Consider the following 20,766-nt stretch of genomic DNA (forward strand, 5'->3'; position numbering starts at 1 on the left):
AGTCAGGAAGCCAGGGATCAGCGTAGTGGAACAGCAAGCAGGATCTGCAGTCTTTAACAGGAACACAGGAGTCTCTGTGATGTTGACCAAGGCAAAGGCAGCGATCATCTAGGCAGGACTGACAAGCAGGATATCATCAACAGGTGAGTCACTGTGGAGAGAAAGGAGCTGGCAATTAGCCGACAGCTGAGCGGCCAGCTCAAAGAAGAAAGGGCTGAGCCCAGCCCTGACAGTACCCCCTCCTCAACGACCCCTCCCCCTCGGAGGACCACAAGGCTTAAGGGGAAAACATCTATGGAAATCACAGAGAGGACAGGGGCATATACATCCGAGCATGAGACCCAAGAGCGTTCCTCCGGACCGTACCCTTTCCAATGTACCTGGTACTGTACACGCCCACGAAACCTACAGCAATGGACTGTACTTCATACTCCTTGAGGTTTTCAACCTGTACAGGATGAGGACATGGCACCAAGGTGGTAAAGCGGTTGCAGACCAAAAGTTTTAATAAGGAGACATGAAATACATTTGAGATACGGATATTAGAAGGAAGGTCTAACGCGTAAGCCACTGGGTTAATCCTGCGAAGAATACGGAAAGGCCCAATAAACCGAGGTGCGAACTTCAGAGAGGGAACACGAAGTCGGAGGCTGCGAGATGACAGCCAGACCCTGTCCCCAACGTGGTAGGAAGGCCTAGGCAGGCGTCTGTGGTCAGCATGGAGTCTGTACCTATCATTAGCATGTCACAAAGCCTCCTGGACTTGTGCGCAAGTGGAACGAAGACCACGGAGATACTCCTCTAACGCAGGAATACTCTGCAGAATAAATGAGTCAGGCATCATGGAAGGTTGGAAACCATAGTTCGCTATAAACGGGGACAATCGGGAAGCAGAATTCAAGGCACTATTCTGTGCAAACCCCGCCCACAGCAAGAGGTCTGACCAGTTGTTATGGTAGTCAGAAATATAGCAACGTAGGAATTGCTCCAAGTAAGACAAAGACAATTCCATAGCTCAACTCACCAACCAGTCTGCTGACCAACCAAATTAGCCTGTCTAACCGTATGTTAAAAGCAGGGGTTTAGTTAGCACACATTTGCAAACGCATGTGAAAGCTGCAAGGCCTCGTCAAGGCACCCTGTATTACTTGCAGTCCTAACACTACTAAATTTATAAGTGTCTCCACAGTGGAAGCACATGCATTAAATGGATAGGTGTGAGACAGGTGAGCCTGGAGGCGGCCCAAGCCCCCTTAAAGGGACAGGAGCACACTGGACACCCAGCAAGAGCACAATGGCAGCAAAGGTGTCCAGTGTGTCCCCGACCCACATTTATGAACAGTAACAAAACACTGGCCACCGCCCACACCCATAACTGGCCTTCACAGTAAGGAGCATATGGAGGGCATATACATGTAAGACAAAGACAATTCCATAGCTCAACTCACCAACCAGTCTGCTGACCAACCAAATTAGCCTGTCTAACCGTATGTTAAAAGCAGGGGTTTAGTTAGCACACATTTGCAAACGCATGTGAAAGCTGCAAGGCCTCGTCAAGGCACCCTGTATTACTTGCAGTCCTAACACTACTAAATTTATAAGTGTCTCCACAGTGGAAGCACATGCATTAAATGGATAGGTGTGAGACAGGTGAGCCTGGAGGCGGCCCAAGCCCCCTTAAAGGGACAGGAGCACACTGGACACCCAGCAAGAGCACAATGGCAGCAAAGGTGTCCAGTGTGTCCCCGACCCACATTTACGAACAGTAACAAAACACTGGCCACCGCCCACACCCATAACTGGCCTTCACAGTAAGGAGCACATGGAGGGCATATACATGTAAGACAAAGACAATTCCATAGCTCAACTCACCAACCAGTCTGCTGACCAACCAAATTAGCCTGTCTAACCGTATGTTAAAAGCAGAGGTTTAGTTAGCACACATTTGCAAACGCATGTGAAAGCTGCAAGGCCTCGTCAAGGCACCCTGTATTACTTGCAGTCCTAACACTACTAAATTTATAAGTGTCTCCACAGTGGAAGTACATGCATTAAATGGATAGGTGTGAGACAGGTGAGCCTGGAGGCGGCCCAAGCCCCCTTAAAGGGACAGGAGCACACTGGACACCCAGCAAGAGCACAATGGCAGCAAAGGTGTCCAGTGTGTCCCCGACCCACATTTACGAACAGTAACAAAACACTGGCCACCGCCCACACCCATAACTGGCCTTCACAGTAAGGAGCACATGGAGGGCATATACATGTAAATGTCTGTACCTATCATTAGCATGTCACAAAGCCTCCTGGACTTGTGCGCAAGTGGAACGAAGACCACGGAGATGCTCCTCTAACGCAGGAATACTCTGCAGAATAAATGAGTCAGGCATCATGGAAGGTTGGAAACCATAGTTCGCTATAAACGGGGACAATCGGGAAGCAGAATTCAAGGCACTATTCTGTGCAAACCCCGCCCACAGCAAGAGGTCTGACCAGTTGTTATGGTAGTCAGAAATATAGCAACGTAGGAATTGCTCCAAGGACTGATTGGCTCGTTCTACGGCCCCATTAAACTGCGGGTGATATGCAAAGGAAAAAACAAGCTGAATTCCCAACTGTGCACAAAAGGTTCGCCAGAACCGGGACACAAACTGGTAGCCCATGTAAGTGAAAGATCTCCCGAGCAAAAATTGAAGCCAGTTCCTTAGAAGTGGGTAACTTCTTAAGTGGAATACAATGATACATTTTCGAGAACCTGTCAACCACCATAAGGATAAGTGTGTTGCACTGGGAGTTGGGTAACTCCACAATGTAATCCATAGACGGGTGGGTCCAGGGCCTCTCTCTATTGGGTATGGGTTGTAGGAGACCCACTGGAAGGTGTTGTGGAGTCTTACTCTGAGCACACATGGAACAGGCAGCTACAAAGGCGGTTACATCAGCACGTAGGCTAGGCCACCAGAATTGTTGGGAAGTGGCCCAAAAGAGTTGATTCTTCCCGGGGTGGCCAGCAGCTTTGGGAGAATGGTAAGTCTGGAGCATGACAGTACGGAGACTCTCTGGGACAAAACAGCGATCACAAGGTTTCTCAGAAGGAGCAAGGACATGAGCAGCATGAATTTTGTCACCCAAGGGAGAAGTGAGACTGGTGCGAACCGTAACCTAAATACAGGAACCAGAACCGACTCCAACTTGAAAGTGGAGGAAAATTGTTGTGACAAAGCGTCAGCCTTACATCCTTATGCCCCGTACACAAGATAGGATTTTCCGACAAAAAATTTTCTATGGGAGCTTGTTGTTCGGAAATTCCGACCGTGTGTAGGCTCCATCGGTCATTTTCCATCGGAATTTCCGTCACACAAGATTTGAGAGCTGGTTCTCAAATTTTCCGACAACAAAATCCGTTGTCGGAAATTCTGATCGTGTGTACACAATTCCAATGCACAAAGTTCCACGCATGCTCGGAATCAAGCAGAAGAGCTGCACTGGCTATTGAACTTCATTTTTCTCGGCTCGTCATACATGTTGTACATCACTGCGTTCTTGACGCTCGGAATTTCCGACAAGATTTGTGTTACCGTGTGTATGCAAGACAAGTTTGAGCCAACATCCGTCGGAAAAAAAACATGGATTTTGTTGTCGGAAAATCCTATCGTGTGTACAGGGCATAAGTACCAGGTAAGAATGAGACAATGTGATTGAAAGGTGACAAGAAAAGAGCCCATCGCACTCTTCTGGGAAAGAGGCATTTAGCTTCAGACAAGAATGTGAGATTCTTATGGTCAGTAGGAATGAGAGGAGATGTCTCCATTCTTTCAGGGCTAAAATGATCGCTAACAGCTCTCTGTCACCAATCTCATAATTGCACTTGGCAGGTGACAATTTCTTTGGAAAAATAGCCACAAGGATGCATAGCGCTCTCAGAGGTAGGACGTTGAGACAGAAGGGTGCCAACTCCATTCTCAGAAGCATCAAGCTCAAGGATAAAAGGTAACGTAGGATCAGGATATGCCAAAACGGGAGCAGAAACAAAGGCAGCCTTGAAACTCTCAAAGGCCTTAATGGACTCTGGAGACCAACTCTGGGTTACCGTTCTTTCTGGTCATATCAGTCAGGGGCTTGACCAGAGATGAGAAGTTACGAATAAACTTCCGATAACAATTGGCAAAGCCAAGAAAATGCTGCAGAGGACGTAAACCCACAGGTCAGGGCCATTGTAGGACTGCTGAAAGTTTCTCTCAGTCCACCGAAAAACCAGCAGTGGAAATTACATAACCCAGGAATTTAACCTGTTCACGATGGAATTCGCACTTCTCCAATTTACAATAGAGATTGTTCTCTCTTAGTTTCTGAAGCACACGACAGACATCTGTGTGGTGGCTCTCTCCAGGGACTTGGAAATTATGAGGATATCGTTGAGATAAACCACAACACATAACTGCAACAAATCTTGGAGGACTTTCATAATAAATTCCTGGAAAACTGCCGAAGCGTTACAAAGGCCAAAAGGCATTACGAGGTACTCATAATGGCCTGTTCTGGTATTTCCACTCGTCAACCTCCTTAATCCTCACAAGATTGTATGCCCCTCTCATATCAAGCTTCCTGAAAACCGTTGCTCCCTTGAGGTAGTCAAATAACTCCGTAATCAACAGAATCAGATAGGCATTCTTTTTTTTTTTTTTTAATCTAACAAAATTTTACTTAGTTTGCAGAGGTATATTACAAACATTGTCTTCATTGCAATATGGTTCATTTCCATACGTCTTCATCATAATGATAACCATTAGCATAAGCACCTCAACATTTTCACATTATCCCCTTTATTGCTTCTCTTAGCCCATTGTTCACCCTGCATTTATTCCTAGTAATCTGTCAGCCACTAGTTCCACTGTGGAAAGTCCCGGCACATCCAGCCACGGTGCCCACAATGTGCACTGCCCCTGTGCTGGTATATCAGCTTTTCCATTCTTAATACTGTACCAATATTGTCAATCCATTCTTTTATGGTCGGGGGGGTCTCAGACTTCCAGTGTGTCGTAATCAATTTTCTGGCTTGAAATAGAACTCTATGTATAGCCTCTCTGCCATGCCCCTCCCATTCATATTCCTCCAGAGCACCCACAAGGCACGCTCTCAGGTCCTATGGAAGAGTAACTTTTGAACACTGAATTAATAGTATTCACTACTCCTGCCCAATATATATGTAGCTTGGGACAGCCCACAGCAGATGTATGAGGTCTCCATGATCTCGTTTATATTTTGTACATGTGGAGTCAGGTTGCAAGTTCATCAAATGGACTCTGTGAGGGGTGTAGTACGTTCTTAACAGGATGTATAGCTGGGTAAGTCGTTGGGACACATTTAATGAGCACAAGCCCACTGCCTGAAAGATCTCCTCCCACTGTTCCCCGTCCAAATGCCCAACGTCTGCTCCCATTTCTCCCTCACCCTCAGGGGATGCTGCCTCATCACGGACTGTAACAGGATGGCATAGCATTCGGAGATAAATCCTTTAGACGAAACAGCATCCCCAAGAAGGCTAAACACTGGAGTCAGAGACAAGTGCCACTCTGAAGACCGGCCCTGTGCTGCAACTGTGTTCTTAAGTTGCATATAGTAGAAGTGCATTGATGAGGGTAGACTATATGTTTCCTGCAGGTCAGCGAAGGAGCGCAGCACCCCACCACTAAATATTTGCTTAAGATGGGTAACACCATATGTCTTCCACCTAGCCCTAGACTGCAGCTTGGCCAGTTCAGTGTACGTGCCGTTGTGCCATATAGGGCTGTACTCTGTATAGCCATCAGCCTTCTGGAGATATTTGGATTTGTTCTATACCTTCTGAACTAGACTAAAAGTTGGGTACTTTTTGTGTGGTTTAGTGAAGGCTGAGGCCTCCAACGCCATAGGAATTGGACCTCTACACACCGTGTGGAGCATCAGTTTCTAAGATGAGCTTTGCGGCCTAGTTGTTGTCCCCTCCGCTGTTGCAAATCTGCCAATTAGATGTTGCAGCTGGGCCACTAGGTAATACAGCCAGGGGTTGGGTAACGCCAAACCTCCGCTGTCTTTGGGCCTCTGCAAGTGTTCCAGTTTGATCCTAGGGGGTCTATTTTTTCAAATGAGGCTGCGAAAAATGGTGTTTACTATACGGAATATCTTCAAGGGGATAACCATGGGGGTGTTATGGAGGAAATACAGTAGTTGTGGCATGAGTATCATATTTATTAGATTCACTCTACCCACAACTGACAGGAGGAGGGAGTTCCAAGTTTTAACTCTTTCTCTAAACTGCTGGAGGAGGGGGGAGATATTTAAGTGAATAAAGTCCCTTGGCCTAGATGTGATCTGAATCCCCAGGTATTTAAAGGAGGTGGTAATGTGTATAGAACATGAGGAGTTCACTGTCTGAGTGTCATCCCCATCCAGTAGGAGCAGATACGATTTTGACCAGTTTATAAGCAAACCAGAAAATCCACCGAATTTGGATATGGTCGACATGACCTCCGGAAGGGAAAGGTCCGGGTCTCCTAGCAGAAGCAAGGTGTCATCAGCATATAACATGACTTTTTCCTGCATGTTGCCATAGCAGAAACCTGTTATGCACTGATTGGCCCTAATCTCAATTGCCAGTGGTTCAATAGCTAGCGCAAAGAGGAGGGGGTCAACGGACAGCCTTGCCTAGTACCCCTCCTCAATGTGAAGCCCCTAGACAGGAAACCAAAAGCCTGAACAGCGAAATGAAATGTACCCAAACGGACCAAACCCAAATTACAATACTATCGACCATAGATATTCCCAGTTTGTACTGTCAAACGTTTTTGTGGCGTCCAACGATAATAGTGCCCTACTGCCCATGTTATTTGCCTTTGACTGAATATTTAGAAACAGCATTCTTCGATTAACGACCGTGGATTTATTGGGCATGAAACCTGCCTGGTCATCATGCACAATAGATGCGATCACACCATTCAGCCTGATCGCCAACACCTTAGCTAATATCTTGACATCGCTCTGTAGCAACGAGATCGGGCGGTATGCCCCTGGATCCACTGGGTCCTTACCCGGCTTAAGCAGTAAAACTATGTTCACCTTGGACATTGAAGGTGGAAGAAACCCTTCCTCTCGTGATTCATTAAAGACTTTCAGTAAATGTGGTAATAGCTCTCCAGAATAATGTTTATACACCTCCATGGGGATCCCATCCTCCCCTGGAGCTTTACAATTAGGAAAGGTGCTAACTGTGACCTGTAGCTCCTCTACTATAAGTGGGGCTTCCAGCTCACAGTCTCTGCTGTCAAGTGGGTTTGCTGGATGCAAAGTACCCCAGGAACATATTTCTTCAGGCACATGAGAATCATAGTGCACTTTAAGAGGGAGTGCAGTCCTCTAATTTTCCAAGAAACTATAGGTACCCCCACCATATACTCAAATGAACAATTTCAGGAGCCAGGGTAAGTATGGATGTAAGTGTGCAAGGGTTCCCCCGTACCAGTGCAGTATCGCCTCCTGCACGGTTGGGGTCAGTAAGGGTAACTGGGCATGCACTAACTTGAGGCTTGTTTCTTCTGCTGTGTTCCGTTGTTGGTAAACTGTAACTGATGAAAGAAAGGCGTTTCAAAAAGGTAACTTTTCCTGTGCTGCAAACTTCGCACACCGCCAGCAGGGCAACTTTAACACTCTCTGCGATATTCCGTTGCCCATTTTTGTCCAAGTTCAACTTTTGTAGATTCAACATTTAATCCAATTCGCTCTCCTTGCATTGTGCAACAATATTTTGTCCCCCAGCCAGAGAACAGCTTTCAAACATATTGAAGGGGGTCCCCCCCTAATTAAGGGTAGCAACTAGCCATGCCGCTTTTAGGTAATGCAAGCCCACAGGCTTACTCACAGTTCGGGCGTCAGTCTTCTTCCATTTGCGATTACCATTTCAAGGCCTGCTCGTTTCGCTCCAGCCATGCTAAAGCCTCCTTGGCAGATTCAAAAAACTGCGCTTGTCCTCTCACTGCTATCCAGAGTTTCGCCGGTTACAACATGACAAATGGCAGTTGCAGAGCCGCAGCCGGCGCTTGACATTGGTAAATTTAGCTCTGCGTCTGTGGACTTCCGCTGAAAAATCCGGGTAGAAGGAAACCCTGGTGCCATTGTGTTGGATATTTGCCCACTCCCGTGCTTGACGCATCACTGCTTCCCTGTCACGGTAATGGATTGTTCTCACCAGGATGGATCTGGGGGGTCCCCCTGGCTGGGGTGGGCGCAACGGCACTCTGTGAGCACGCTCCATCACAAAGAAGGGTGCAAAGGCATTTTTTGCCGAAAATTTCGATCAGCCAGTTCTCTATATGTAGTAGGGTCTCTGCCTACCACCCGCTACGGGACACCCGCTATGCACACGTTGTTTCGTCTTAGGTGATTTTCTATGTCTTCTGCACGATCCTTTGCATCTCTAGCTAGCTGTAGAGCAGCCATGGGTGGTATCTGATCCTCCATCTCACTGACCCTGCTCTGCACAGCCGTGGTGCGTTCACAAATCTTTTGCATGTCCTGTCTCAATAATGACACATCTTCTCTTAAACCCCTAAACTGTTCCTTTAAGGTATCAACAGAAGCTGTGCAGTTGTTCACAGCCCTAAGGATGTCAGCCAGGGTGGGTTGCGCTGTGTCCAGCGTTTCTGGGCCATGTAGTTCTCCTGGCATGGGAGCTGTCTGTTACCTCTCATCCTCCCCCAAGTGAGCAGGAAAAATGGCTGCCTGCATATCTGCCTGCCTGTGCTGTGTCTCCTCAGAGCGGGAAGGCTGCTCCGGCCCCAGGTTCCCAGACATCTTTTGGGCATAATACACCATGTCCTTAGGGGTCTCTTTACACAGGGGCTTATGCGGCTTACTTGTTTTGTGTCCCAGATCTTTCAGCTTGCCCTGTCAACGAGGTGTGCCCTTCACTGAGAGCGCTGTGGCGCCATCTTGGAGCTCCAGGCCCGCGATCTCCACCTGTCCTTTTTGGGTCATCCCCTTGTACAGAGGGCTGGCGGAGGTTCAACAGGGATCTCTGGGGTATACTCTTACTGCATATGTCGGTGTGGAGTTGGTTGGATCGGTTACCGGATTAACGCCGGGAGCTGTGGGAGATGCTTCCTCTCACATGCCAGTCTTGGCCACGCCCGGATAGGCATTCTTAATCGTGAAACGATTGAGACCCCTATAATCAATACAAGGTCTCAGTTCACCACTCTTCTTCTTCACAAAGAAGAAACCAGCCCCAGCAGGAGACGAGGATTTGCGGATGAAACCTCGAGAAAGTGCGCCTGCAACATACTCCTCCATGGCCTTATCCTCCAAGACCGACAAAGGGTAAACCCGGCCACGAGGGGGGTATGACACCAGGTTGAAGGTCAATTGCGCAATGATACGACCGGTGTGGAGGCAAACTACCAGCTTGACCTTTGTCAAAAACATCGCTAAAGTCGCGGTACTCCTCTGGCAGGGAGGAAAGTGAAAAGGTGCACAGAGCCTTGACTACCATTAGGAAGCATGTCTTACTGCATTGTGGTGACCAGGAGAGAACCTCAGCACAGAGCCAATCAAAAGAGGGGTTGTGCCTCTGTAACCAAGGATAACCAATAACCAGCGGAGACTAGGTGAGGAAACAACTTGGAATTGGATTATCTCATGGTGAAGAGCCCCTACGGCCATGGACAATGGAACAGTCCCATAAGTCACATGGGCAGGCTGTAGAGGTCTCCCGTCAAGAGCCTCACTGGCAAGTGGAGTGTCACACAACTGCAGCGGAATTGAGTGCTTTGATACAAAGACAGCATCAATGAATAGGCCTTCAGCTCCAGAGTCGATTAGAGCCTGTATCTCGACGGACGACTCAGCCCAAGAAAGGGTAACCGAAGCCAGGGGCTTATCCTTCTGGATAACTGGGGATGAAACAACATCACCTAAGCTCTTTCCATGACAGGACCTCAATGTTCGGGCGTTCCTTGGATGGGTACCTGCACAGAGACTGGAGCAGCAGCAAGGATGGCCTGCAACACAGGTTGTGCCCGAGCATCCACAGTGGGAGATTCAAGGTGAGCCATGTGACTCAGGAGCATTTGTAACGCCATGGCAAATTGATCCATGCGGTGATCCTACTCATGCAATCTGGAAAAAATATTACCAGCAAGTGAATTGACTGCATCTTCTGAATTTATGGCCTTCGCCTACTGTCAGAAACCATGAATCAGACTGAGACAGAAGTCCAGTTAAATCACACTTGTTTAATAATAAAAGTAAAGAGAACAAACTTAGTCAAAACATAGCCAAAGTTTGGTAACCGTAACGTCAGACAAGCCAGAAAGTCAGGAAGCCAGGGATCACCGTAGTGGAACAGCAAGCAGGATTTGGAGCCAGAAGGAATGTCAGCCAAGCAAGTCTTTAAAAGGAACGCAGGAGATAGTCTCTGTGATGTTGATCAAGGCGAAGGCAGAGATCATCTGGGCTGGACGGTTTAAGTAGGCAGGACTGACAAGCAGGATATCATCAACAGGTGAGTCACTGTGGAGAGATAGGAGCTGGCAATTAGCCGACAGCTGAGCGGCCAGCTCAGAGAAGGAAGGGCTGAGCCCAGCCCTGACAGTATTGTGGCTGAAATGACAGAGAGCTGGAAGCATCCCAAGCTAGAGAGGGGATGCCCAGAGCATTTACCTCTCACCTGATCTGCCAGCAGTGCAGAGGCCACCATGTGGCTCACATCTCTCATTTGCCATCATTCAACCATAGGCATTGTGTCCTACTCCTCCTCTGTTTCCATCCAGTCATCATCAGGGTACAGACTGCCAAGCGTTGTTGTGGAGAGAGGCCTTTGACCACCCTTATAAGTATTGAACTTGTTGCTGTCCTGGGCATTTGCTGTCACAAGTTGAGTTCTGCCTAAAGGGAACTCCATTGCTCTTCCTTTATTCTTGGATTACAAATACCCTAACTTGGAGGATGAGCACTACAATGCAAGATTCGGGTTCCCACCTCTGGAAAGCTTTTGTATCTACAATCCCACTGACCAGTGGATAGAAGATAGGCCACTGATAAATGCATTTTTTTGTATCCTGCAATACTTTACTGGTGTGGTTGTTTCATTAAACAGGGTTTCCCTCCCTCATCTGCCCTGTGTATTCTGGCAAGGCCATACAAGAGCTTTTAAAAGGGAATGAGTATGAAATACCTTGTTATAACTTTGCTTCTGTGTTGTTAATGGGTTCACATTGCCATTTTTGAAATATTCAGCACTTTCCTTACAGGGCTTATTCCTCCTTGAATGATTCCCATTTAATCACTACTGGTGTGTCTGTGAGTTGTCCGGTCCAGTTAACCAATGGGAAAAGCAGGAAGAATCCAACAATCCAGCAGCCCCTTAAGGAGTCAGCGCTGGTCCAGGATTCTCTCCAGACGATGACTGAAAGAGCAGCACCACACCACAGATAAGGCTATTCATATTTTCTCCCTTTCTTTGAATCCCAACTCCAGGTGCCCCCACAGAGGACCACCTTTTAGACCTCCCAGCAGTATATTTTGCTTTCATTTTTTTCTTCCTCTTTGGTCTTCTCTTGGCAGTGGGTGATCCTCAGCTGATGCAAAGAGCAGCACCTTTGTAATAACATCAGCACCATTCTCTGCATCAATACACTGTGAGTTCAAGGAGCTGTGCTCTTCAGAGTTGATTGATAATGGGCATCTGAAGACATCTTATGGCAGCTGAAGAGATACTGCGAGAATAGTGTGTGTTCCTTGTAAGATAGTGTGAGATAGTGTGTTAGATAGTGTGTTCCTTGCAAGCAAGGGCTCAGAGTACTATCTCCCTTTCCCAGTCTAGGTACTGATGTGAGCGATTACAGGTGGCTAATATTAAGTCGAATTTGACTGCTTGAGGTGAACAAGTGCATATTTCCCTAAAATTCTGCAATGGGAGTGATGGATGCACATTTCCCATATGTGGAAGTACAGTGTGTTTCTCTTTGCTCCTGGCTGAATGTAGCAGTGGAAGAACAAAGAAAAAGTAAGTGTAAGCCACATGCAGGGTGGCAAATAAATGAACTTTTATACATTTAATGAGTGTGTGGAATTCATCTTTCATTTTATTTTCAAATTTCCTTTTTTATAATTTATTGTTCTAAGTTGCTTACTTGGTAGTATAAAAACAGAGACAATTAAGTTTAGTTCAAACTCATAAACCTTATTTATTGTCAAAAGCTAGCTTTATATCGTAAAATAAAATGATTTCATCTTGTTTAGTACAAAAAGATCACCAAAGACCCTAGAAAAGCAGTATGAACCCAAACATAAAAATACAATTTTGGCGCTTCAATGAAATTGAAATGATGAGGAGATGACATTGTAGTTGTGAAGAATATCCACAGGACAGCAGGTGTTCTATTTCTTCCCACACTTATCCATTATAAGGACTGTACGGACGCTGTAAGATAGTATTTTAATATTGCATTAGCATACTTTATTTTGCCTTTAAATATTTAGTAAATGGTGTGTTCCTTCAAGCAACCCAAAAGCTTACCTTTGTTACAGGTAGGCCCATTTTAACATAAGGTTTATTAAAATAAATGGATTTGAATTGATATTATTTATTGGTTAACCACTTAAGGACAGAGGCTCGTTTTGAGATTTGGTGTTTACAAGTTAAAGCAGTGTTCCACCCACAAACTTTTTTTTTTAAAGTCAGCAGCTACAAACACCGTAGCTGCTGACTTTGAATAAGGACACTTACCTGTCCAGGGAGCCCGCAATGTTGGCTCCCCGAGGCCGATCCATCCATCAGATCGGGTTCAGGCGCCGCCATTCTAATTAAGGGAAACAGGCAGTGGAGACTTGCAGCTTCCTACTGCGGCCGGCTGTCTTCTTGGACACACACATGTCCCAGACTACATCGAGGGGCTCGCCAAAGAAGAGGATATGATGTCCTGCGCCATGGACCAGATGGATCAGAAGTACAGGCTGTACTTCATAAAAAGGTAAGTTAGAAGAATTTTTTTTTTAACTAGCCAAAAAACGAGTGATGGAGAGGTGGTCTTTCATTTAAGACCACCTCTCAAAAGTGGGTGGAACTCTGCTTTAAAATCAGGTTTTCTTACTAGAAAATTACTTAGAACCCCCAAACATTGTATATTTTATTCCTAACACCCTAGAGAATAAAATTGCGGTCGTTGCAATACTTTCTGTCTTTTGCACGGCGGTCTTACAAGCGCACTTTTTTTGGAAAAAATACACTTTTTTGAATTAAAAAGAAAAAAAGACAACAGTACAGTTAGCCCCATCTTTTTTTATATTGTGAAAGATAATGTTGATACCCAACATGTCACGCTTCAAAATTGCGCCCGCTTGTGGAATGGCTACATACTTTTACCCTTAAAAATCTCCATAGGTGACGTTTAAGAAATTCTACAGGTTGCATGTTTTAAGTCACAGAGGAGGTCCAGGGCTAGAATTGTTTCTCTCGCTCTAACAATCACGGCAATAATTCACATGTGTGGTTTGAACACCGTTTTCATATGTGGGCGCTGCTCACGTATGCCCTCTCTTCTGCACCAGAGCTCGGCGGGACGGGGCACGTTAAAATTTTTAATTTTTTTTTATTATTTATTTTACTTTTTATTTTTTATTTTTACACTGTTCTTTTAATAAAAATGTGTCACTTTTATTCCTATTACAAGGAATGTAAACATCCCTTGTAATAGAAAACAAGCATGACAGGACTTCTTAAATATGAGATCTGGGGTCAAAAAGACCTCAGATCTCATATTGCAATGGTATGGAGCCAAGCAGGGGCCATCTTCCCCTTAGTTAGCTCCATACCACAGACCGAGAAGGCTACCGACGGCTCCAGTAAGCGGTGGAGGGCACCGGAGCGCGGCAGGAGGACGGGGCCCTCTCCCGCCACCGATAAAAGTGATCTTGCGGTGAATCCGCTGAAGAGACCACTTTTATCTGACAGCCGACCACCCGCTGAAGAAGAGGATACTGGGGTTATGGCAGTTAACTGCTGCTATAACAATGATATTCCTTTTCAAACAGCCAACGTATAACGACGGTCGACGGTCGGCAAGTGGTTAACTCAATAGACTGAAAGAATAATTGTTTAAAACATGCTAGGTTATAACCACAGTGCATCAGACTTACTATACAGTAAAACCTTGGTTTGAGAGTAACTTGGTTTGAGGGCGTTTTGCAAGAGAAGCTAAATTTTTTAATACATTCTGACTTGATATACAAGCGATGTCTTGATATACAAGTAGTGTCATGTCACAAGTGAGTATAAAAGAGAAGAGAGGTGCCTCTAAGTGTACCAATAAGGTTACATTTAATGAACGTACAACATTTAGCAACATATTGCTACACTTAGAGGCGCCTCTCTTTTTTCTTATACCCTGTAGCTCCTGCTGGATTTTGCTTCTAATCCCCTTGTGGAGGCTTCCATTTGTGGATGGACATTTTATGGTTACACAACCTGGTCACATTGCTATAATCTTTTTATATGGACTATAAACTAAAGGACTTATGAATTAATGGTTGTGGAACGAATCATTTGAATTTCCATTATTTGTTATGGGAAAATTTGCTTTGATATACAAGTGCTTTGGATTACAAGCATGTTTCTGGAACAAATTACTCTCTATATCTCTCGCTTCCTCCTTTTCTATTGCTTTTTCACCCTTCTCTTCTTCCCTTCTTTTTATTCATTATTTGAATAAAACAAACCCCCTGCTCTCGATTGTTTACTGCCCACACATTTTTGGTTACAGTGGTTTATCGTCTATTCTGCGATATATACCTATTTAATGGTGATTGTACAACACATTTTCTTTCACTGTGTATTCCCTGTTTACCCTGTACTTTGGCCCCTCTCAGAGATAGCCATGTTGTGTGACTTTCTGTACTTTTTCTATGTTTTGCAATAAAATCGTATTAAACAATAAAAAAAAAAAAAAAACCATGCTGGGTTTATTTGTTAGGCATAATATACCTCTAGTCGCATATTTATACACAAAACTACACAGATGGCAATCTTATCTTTCTATTTAAAAAAAAAAAATCAGTGGTGCAGTTTTGTATATAAAATATGATTCTCCGGTATTGTATCCCACCTGAAAAATGAACCTAACATGTTCCAATATCTCGCAATTTTCAATGTGCTGGTGTAGCTGTCCATTGATAAAGCTGTTTAGGTGAAAGATAGATGAATATAGTGAATGTAAACCCAACCAAAAACTTGTCGTATTCACTTCCTTTTGGTTCAACAAATATACAATTAAAAGTCATTATAATTAAGAATTGTAAGACTTTTTTTTATATATAAACTTGAGTCTATTGTCACTTTAAGATAAAATCAATGCAAAAGTAAAATCCCAGTGATTACTACACAAGTTGACATTTCAGATTTTTTACATTAAAGTGGCATTAAACCCAAACACACAAAAATAATATATTGCAGTATGCCAAACCTTAAAAATGTTGGCTGCATTCATTTTGTTTTTTAAGCTTTTTACTTTATTTTCGCCTGGTAATCCAGCCAGTAACACACTTTCCACCTTGGGTGGAAGATTATACTTTCAGTTTTGTTCCTTTTGGGATAAAGTTTTTACATAAACAAATGGTTTCTGTTATGTTTTCACTGCCACATTTGCTGGTCTGTTGAAAAATAACTGACTAAAGCAGGCCATACACGGTCGAATTTCGAACAACTTTTCTTTCAAAATCAGAAAGTTCGTTTTTTTTTTTTGTGATCCGATGATGCCACCATTGATTTTCGAAATTCGGCCGACCAAGCCTTCAATTTCACCACTACAGAAAAGAATTTTCTTGGCCGGGAATCTTATTTTCTCTCCGTAAATTTTCTTTTCTTATTACATTTCTCGCACGATTCTCCCATCATTGATTAGAAAATCATTTGTTTTTCTAAAAATTTCCAACATGTCCGATTCCTCAAATTTGATTGCCGCACGAAAATCGGCCGTTGTTGCAGCCCACTAATGGTGCGAAATTCATACGAAAATTCTTTCATACGGTTTTCGAAAGAAAATTCTTACGAAATTCGAACCGAGTATGGCCGGCATTACTGGCAGGATCAACAGGTGAAAATAAAGGAAAAAAATTGAAAAAAGAAAACAAATGCAGTCCCCACTTCTAAGCATTGGTAAGTTGAATTATAATATTTTTATTTTTGCGTTTAATACCACTTTAGTTCTTTGACAATGGCAACTAAAACAATGACAGTGCTATATTTGCATGAATAGTGGTAAAAAAATCACTAGCTTATAGAGCTAAATAAAGTGCTTTTTTGTTACCTCATAAGCTGAGACCACTGAATTTAAGAGCCGCAGAGGGATTCGTTTAATGCTAATTATTATTTGTATATACGATTGTCATGATTTCTAAAAGGAAAAGTTCCATACTAACAAACTGCTTACCATTTCCCCTGTCTCATGAGGTCAAAACCCTCATTGATCTTTTCAAATGGCAACTTGTTTGTCACCAGCTTGGAGAGGTCAAATTTCTTGGCATGTATGGCATCTTGTACTAAGCCTGGGAAGTCCAAGGGGGCCTTAAAATCTGTAAATGAAAGAAATAAAAGCAAAAGCTAGAATTCAAGTCCGTGGTGTTCAGTGTGCATACAGTGATACCTCGGTTAACAAACGCTTCTTTTCATGAACAACTCAGTTCGCGAACAGAAGAGTTCACAAAAATGTTCTTCGGTTCACGAACTCCTCTTCGGTTCATGAACACTGCCACGGCCATCTTCCCTGCTCTGACACGTTAATGTTGAGAAGAGCAGTACAGGATGAGAGTGCTATGCCCTGTACACACGATCGCACATTCTGACAACAAAATCCATGTTTTTTTTCCGACAGATGTTGGCTCAAACTTGTCTTGCATACACACGGTCACACAAATCTTGTCGGAAATTCCGAACATCAAGAACGCAGTGACGTACAACATGTACGACGAGCTGAGAAAAATGAAGTTCAAAAGCCAGTGCGGCTCTTCTGCTTGATTCCGAGCATGCGTGGAATTTTGTGCGTTGGAATTGTGTACACACGATCAGAATTTCGGACAACAGATTTTGTTGTCGGAAAATTTAAGGAATCAGCTCTCAAATTTTGTATGACGGAAATTCCAATGGAAAATGTCCGATGGAGCCTACACACGGTCATAATTTCCGACAAGTAGCTCCCATCGAACATTTTCCGTCAGAAGATCCGACCGTGTGTACGGGGCATAAAGAGAACCTGTCCACTCAGATAGGGGTTTCTGCCCCCTGACTACCATGAGGGTGGGCTCACTTGATTGGGAATCATGGAAAAACAGTTCATATGAATTCTACAACTTTATCGTTCCCTCAGATTATCTTTTCCTGGGTACACAGAGCTGTTTTATGGCCCCTAGATTAGTCATTTAAATTGGGGTTTGGGATTGTTTCAAACAAGGATTAAAGAGGAGCTATAGTTTTTTTTTTCTTTTTAGATGTACACATGAATGAGGTCCGCTTAATGTAAAAGACCATATGTAATATATGCCTAAAATCCTTTTTTTTTGTAAATACATTTCATAATTTTACTGTATATATAGACAAAAAAAGTTCAGAACGGAGTAACCTGATTTACATTGAACCCTATGGGAAAATTTGCCTCGGTTCACAACCAATTCGGTTCGCGACCAGAGTCATTTCACAAATTAAGTTTGTGAACCGAGGTACCACTGTATATATTTTAACACACAGTGGACTGTATTCAGCATGTTGTAAAGGGTAAGTGTTTTACCTCCCAAGAAGGCTCCTTGTATTGAACGTCCAGTTAGCAGCCACATTACATCTATAACAAGCCTATCTGTGGATTTGGGAACTCCAATGATATTCGCAGATCCATAAGAATAGTGAGTGGACTGAATCATAGATGCCTAAAAAAAAAAAGTTTCCCAGTTAGTTACTCTCTTTATTAGCTTATTTTTAGTTCATTATTTAAATGTATCAATAATTGGCTAATTATTAGATCATTTATTATTTGAACCTGAACATTTTTTTCTACCTAAATGTTGCCTTTGCTGCTAATACATTTTTTCAAATAAACCTTTCTGTTTTCACGACATATCTTATTTTGGACCCATTGATATTATCACTTGGTCTCCTTTGGTTTTCTATGCTATGCAGGTAGATCATTGTTGGTGGGAGGGGTCAACAGGGTGCTATACCTAGCTTCCTGAAAAGATCATAGCACCATGTCTCAGTACTTCTCTCTCAAGTGCCTCAACTCAGATGCATGCATTGGGTTGGCAATGGAGTTAGACAAAGGTAAAACGCCTTGATGGATGGATGTCAGTGAGTGTTCAGTGAGAAGTGAGTGTTCCTAGGCAGACTGCAATACATACAGACACACACTGACCCTATTGTATGCACTTTTAAACACGTTTACCAGCTAAAACTTCATATATTATAGTTTTTCTGTAAATCTGTAATTGCATTTTGATTGCTCTCCCCCAAACAGCACACCATCCCTTCCCTTTCCTCTCCCATCACTCAATGTAGCTACTGTAATAGGACTGAAGAAGATACTAGGTACATCCAGGTATGGAGGAACATGTGACTCACGCCCATTCCGCACTTGTGACATTGCTGGTGCCCAGTGATTATCCTAGGTTTCTTTCTGTTGCCCTGATGGCTACACAAAATGGCTAGAGAATGAAATGACAGTAAGTGTGTGCTGCTAGGGAGAGGGTCTTCCAGGTGAGCCCGTGTTACGCCCTGCACAGGCAAAACATAGGTTCACCTTAAATGGTCAGTCACCTGAACCTGATATTTCAGAGAAAAGTCACCTAATAGTTTTCTTTTTTTACGCTTCCATGGTGTTGAGATCAATACAATTCTGAGGTCTGTACTCATGCCACTGCCATTATATGAGGTACTACCCTACTTGATTGAACCAGAACTTCCAAAACTCTAAGGTATATGGATAGATCCTGAAAGTATTGGAAGGAGCCGTAGGGTTGATTTACTAAAGGAAAATTGACTGTTCACTTTGCAAAGGTGATTGCGTCTTCCTTGCGAAGTGAAATTTCACCATGTTCACTAAGCTTTGAGAAAATTCCCCTTGCAAAGTGCAATTTCCTTAGCAAAGCGAATAGCCTTTTTGCTTTTAATAAATCAATACTATGGCTTCATGAGCTCTCAAGCCACATACGGTGACTCAGCATACTACACTCTGCCTTTATGCTTTTAAGTTAGCTGATCCTTAAATATAAACAAATATGGAAGCAATTTAAATATATGCCTGCAATATAAACCCTGTATAATCATTTCCAGTTTAATCTTTGTCCCTGTGAAAATCATTTGTAATAGATTTCAGTCATTCTGCAACTTTTATTTTTAAATATCAAGTGGGTCTAAGTACATAGCTACAATAAAAAATAATTTGCGCAAATTTCTAGAAAAAGGTTTCAATAGCTTTTCATAGTTAAGATAACAAGTATTATTGTGTTGTGTTCTTCCTCCACAGTAATTTTACTATAGTCATGCAATAACTACTGCAGTAGTTAACATTTAGACAACTCTTTTGTCTGCAACAATCCAAGAGGTCTTTTGCAGTGGCGACCTGCCCATAGGGGGTGCAGGGGCGCCCCCCCCCCCAACACTACTCATTATAAAAACTAAAAGAATTTAAAAAATAAAATAAATAATGGCCCTTTAAGTGTGTGCGGGATGCCGGACACACAGGTGTATGGGATGCATGACGTGCTGCAATCACTGAGAAAAAATCAAATACAAAAATAAATAAATAATGACCCTTTATGTGTGTGCAGGGAACAGGACACACAGCTGCTATGGGAAGCATGACGTGTTTGAAATCATGTGATTGCACACAAGAAGCTCTATTGGCTTCCTTTAGAAAGTCATCGGAGCGCTGAGATCTGCGCCCAGAACACTCCTACTATAGCATTGTTCCATGCAGTGGTTAGTGATTGGCGGGTTCCGTGCCTTCACTGCTGGTTCCTCTGACTCATCCCGGCTGTCAAAATGTGGATTACAGGCGACTTGCTGTGAGTACGGGGGGGGGGGGGACATCTGTTGTAAAGGAGGACTCTGATGGTGACATCTGCTGTAAAGAGGGACTCTGATGGGAACTTCTGCTGTAAAGGGGGACTCTGATGGAGACATCTGCTGTAAAGGGGGCTCTGATGGTGACATCTGATATAAAAGGGGCTCTGATGGTGACAACTGCTGTAACGGGGGGCTCTGATGGTAACATTTGCTGTAAAGGGGGGCTCTGATGGTGACATCTGATGTAAAGGGGTGCTCTGGTGACATCTGTTGTAAAGGGGGGGGGGGTTTGGTGACACCTGCTGTAAAGGGGGACTCTGATGGTGACAACTGCTGTAAAGGAGTACTCTGATGGGGACATTTGCTCTAAAGGAGGACTCTGATGGGGATACCTGCTGTAAAGGGGGGGACCCGCTGTAAAGGGGGACTCTGATGGGGACATCTGCTGTAAAGGGGGACTCTGAAGGGGACATCAGCTGTAAAGGGGATCTCTGATGGGGACATCTGCTGTAAAGGGGCGTACCTGCTGTAAAGGGGGACTCTGATTGGGACACCTGATGTAAAGGGGAACTCTGATGTGAACATCTGCTGTAAAGGGGGACTCTGATGGTGACATCTGATGTAAAGGGGGGCACCTGGCCTGCTATAAAGGGGGACTCTAATTGGGACACCTGATGTAAAGGGGAACTCTG

At 43.9% G+C, this 20,766-nt stretch overlaps 1 protein-coding gene across 1 annotated transcript in view; it reads right to left on the reverse strand.

Annotated features, from left to right (window-relative positions):
• Positions 1–12,190: 12,190 nt before the first annotated feature.
• The window catches only part of LOC141110070 (alcohol dehydrogenase 1-like), a 31,314-nt gene continuing 22,738 nt past the window's right edge, over positions 12,191–20,766 (reverse strand). The window contains exons 7-9 of the mRNA XM_073601297.1: positions 17,805–17,940; positions 16,455–16,596; positions 12,191–12,451 (exon numbers count right to left, since the gene is read on the reverse strand). Of these exons, the coding sequence (XP_073457398.1) occupies positions 12,409–12,451; positions 16,455–16,596; positions 17,805–17,940 (321 nt within the window). The 3' untranslated portion in view covers positions 12,191–12,408. The remainder of the gene's footprint in view (positions 12,452–16,454; positions 16,597–17,804; positions 17,941–20,766) is intronic.

This window comes from Aquarana catesbeiana, linkage group LG01 (genome assembly GCF_042186555.1).
Source record: "Aquarana catesbeiana isolate 2022-GZ linkage group LG01, ASM4218655v1, whole genome shotgun sequence".
Lineage (NCBI taxonomy): Eukaryota > Metazoa > Chordata > Amphibia > Anura > Ranidae > Aquarana > Aquarana catesbeiana.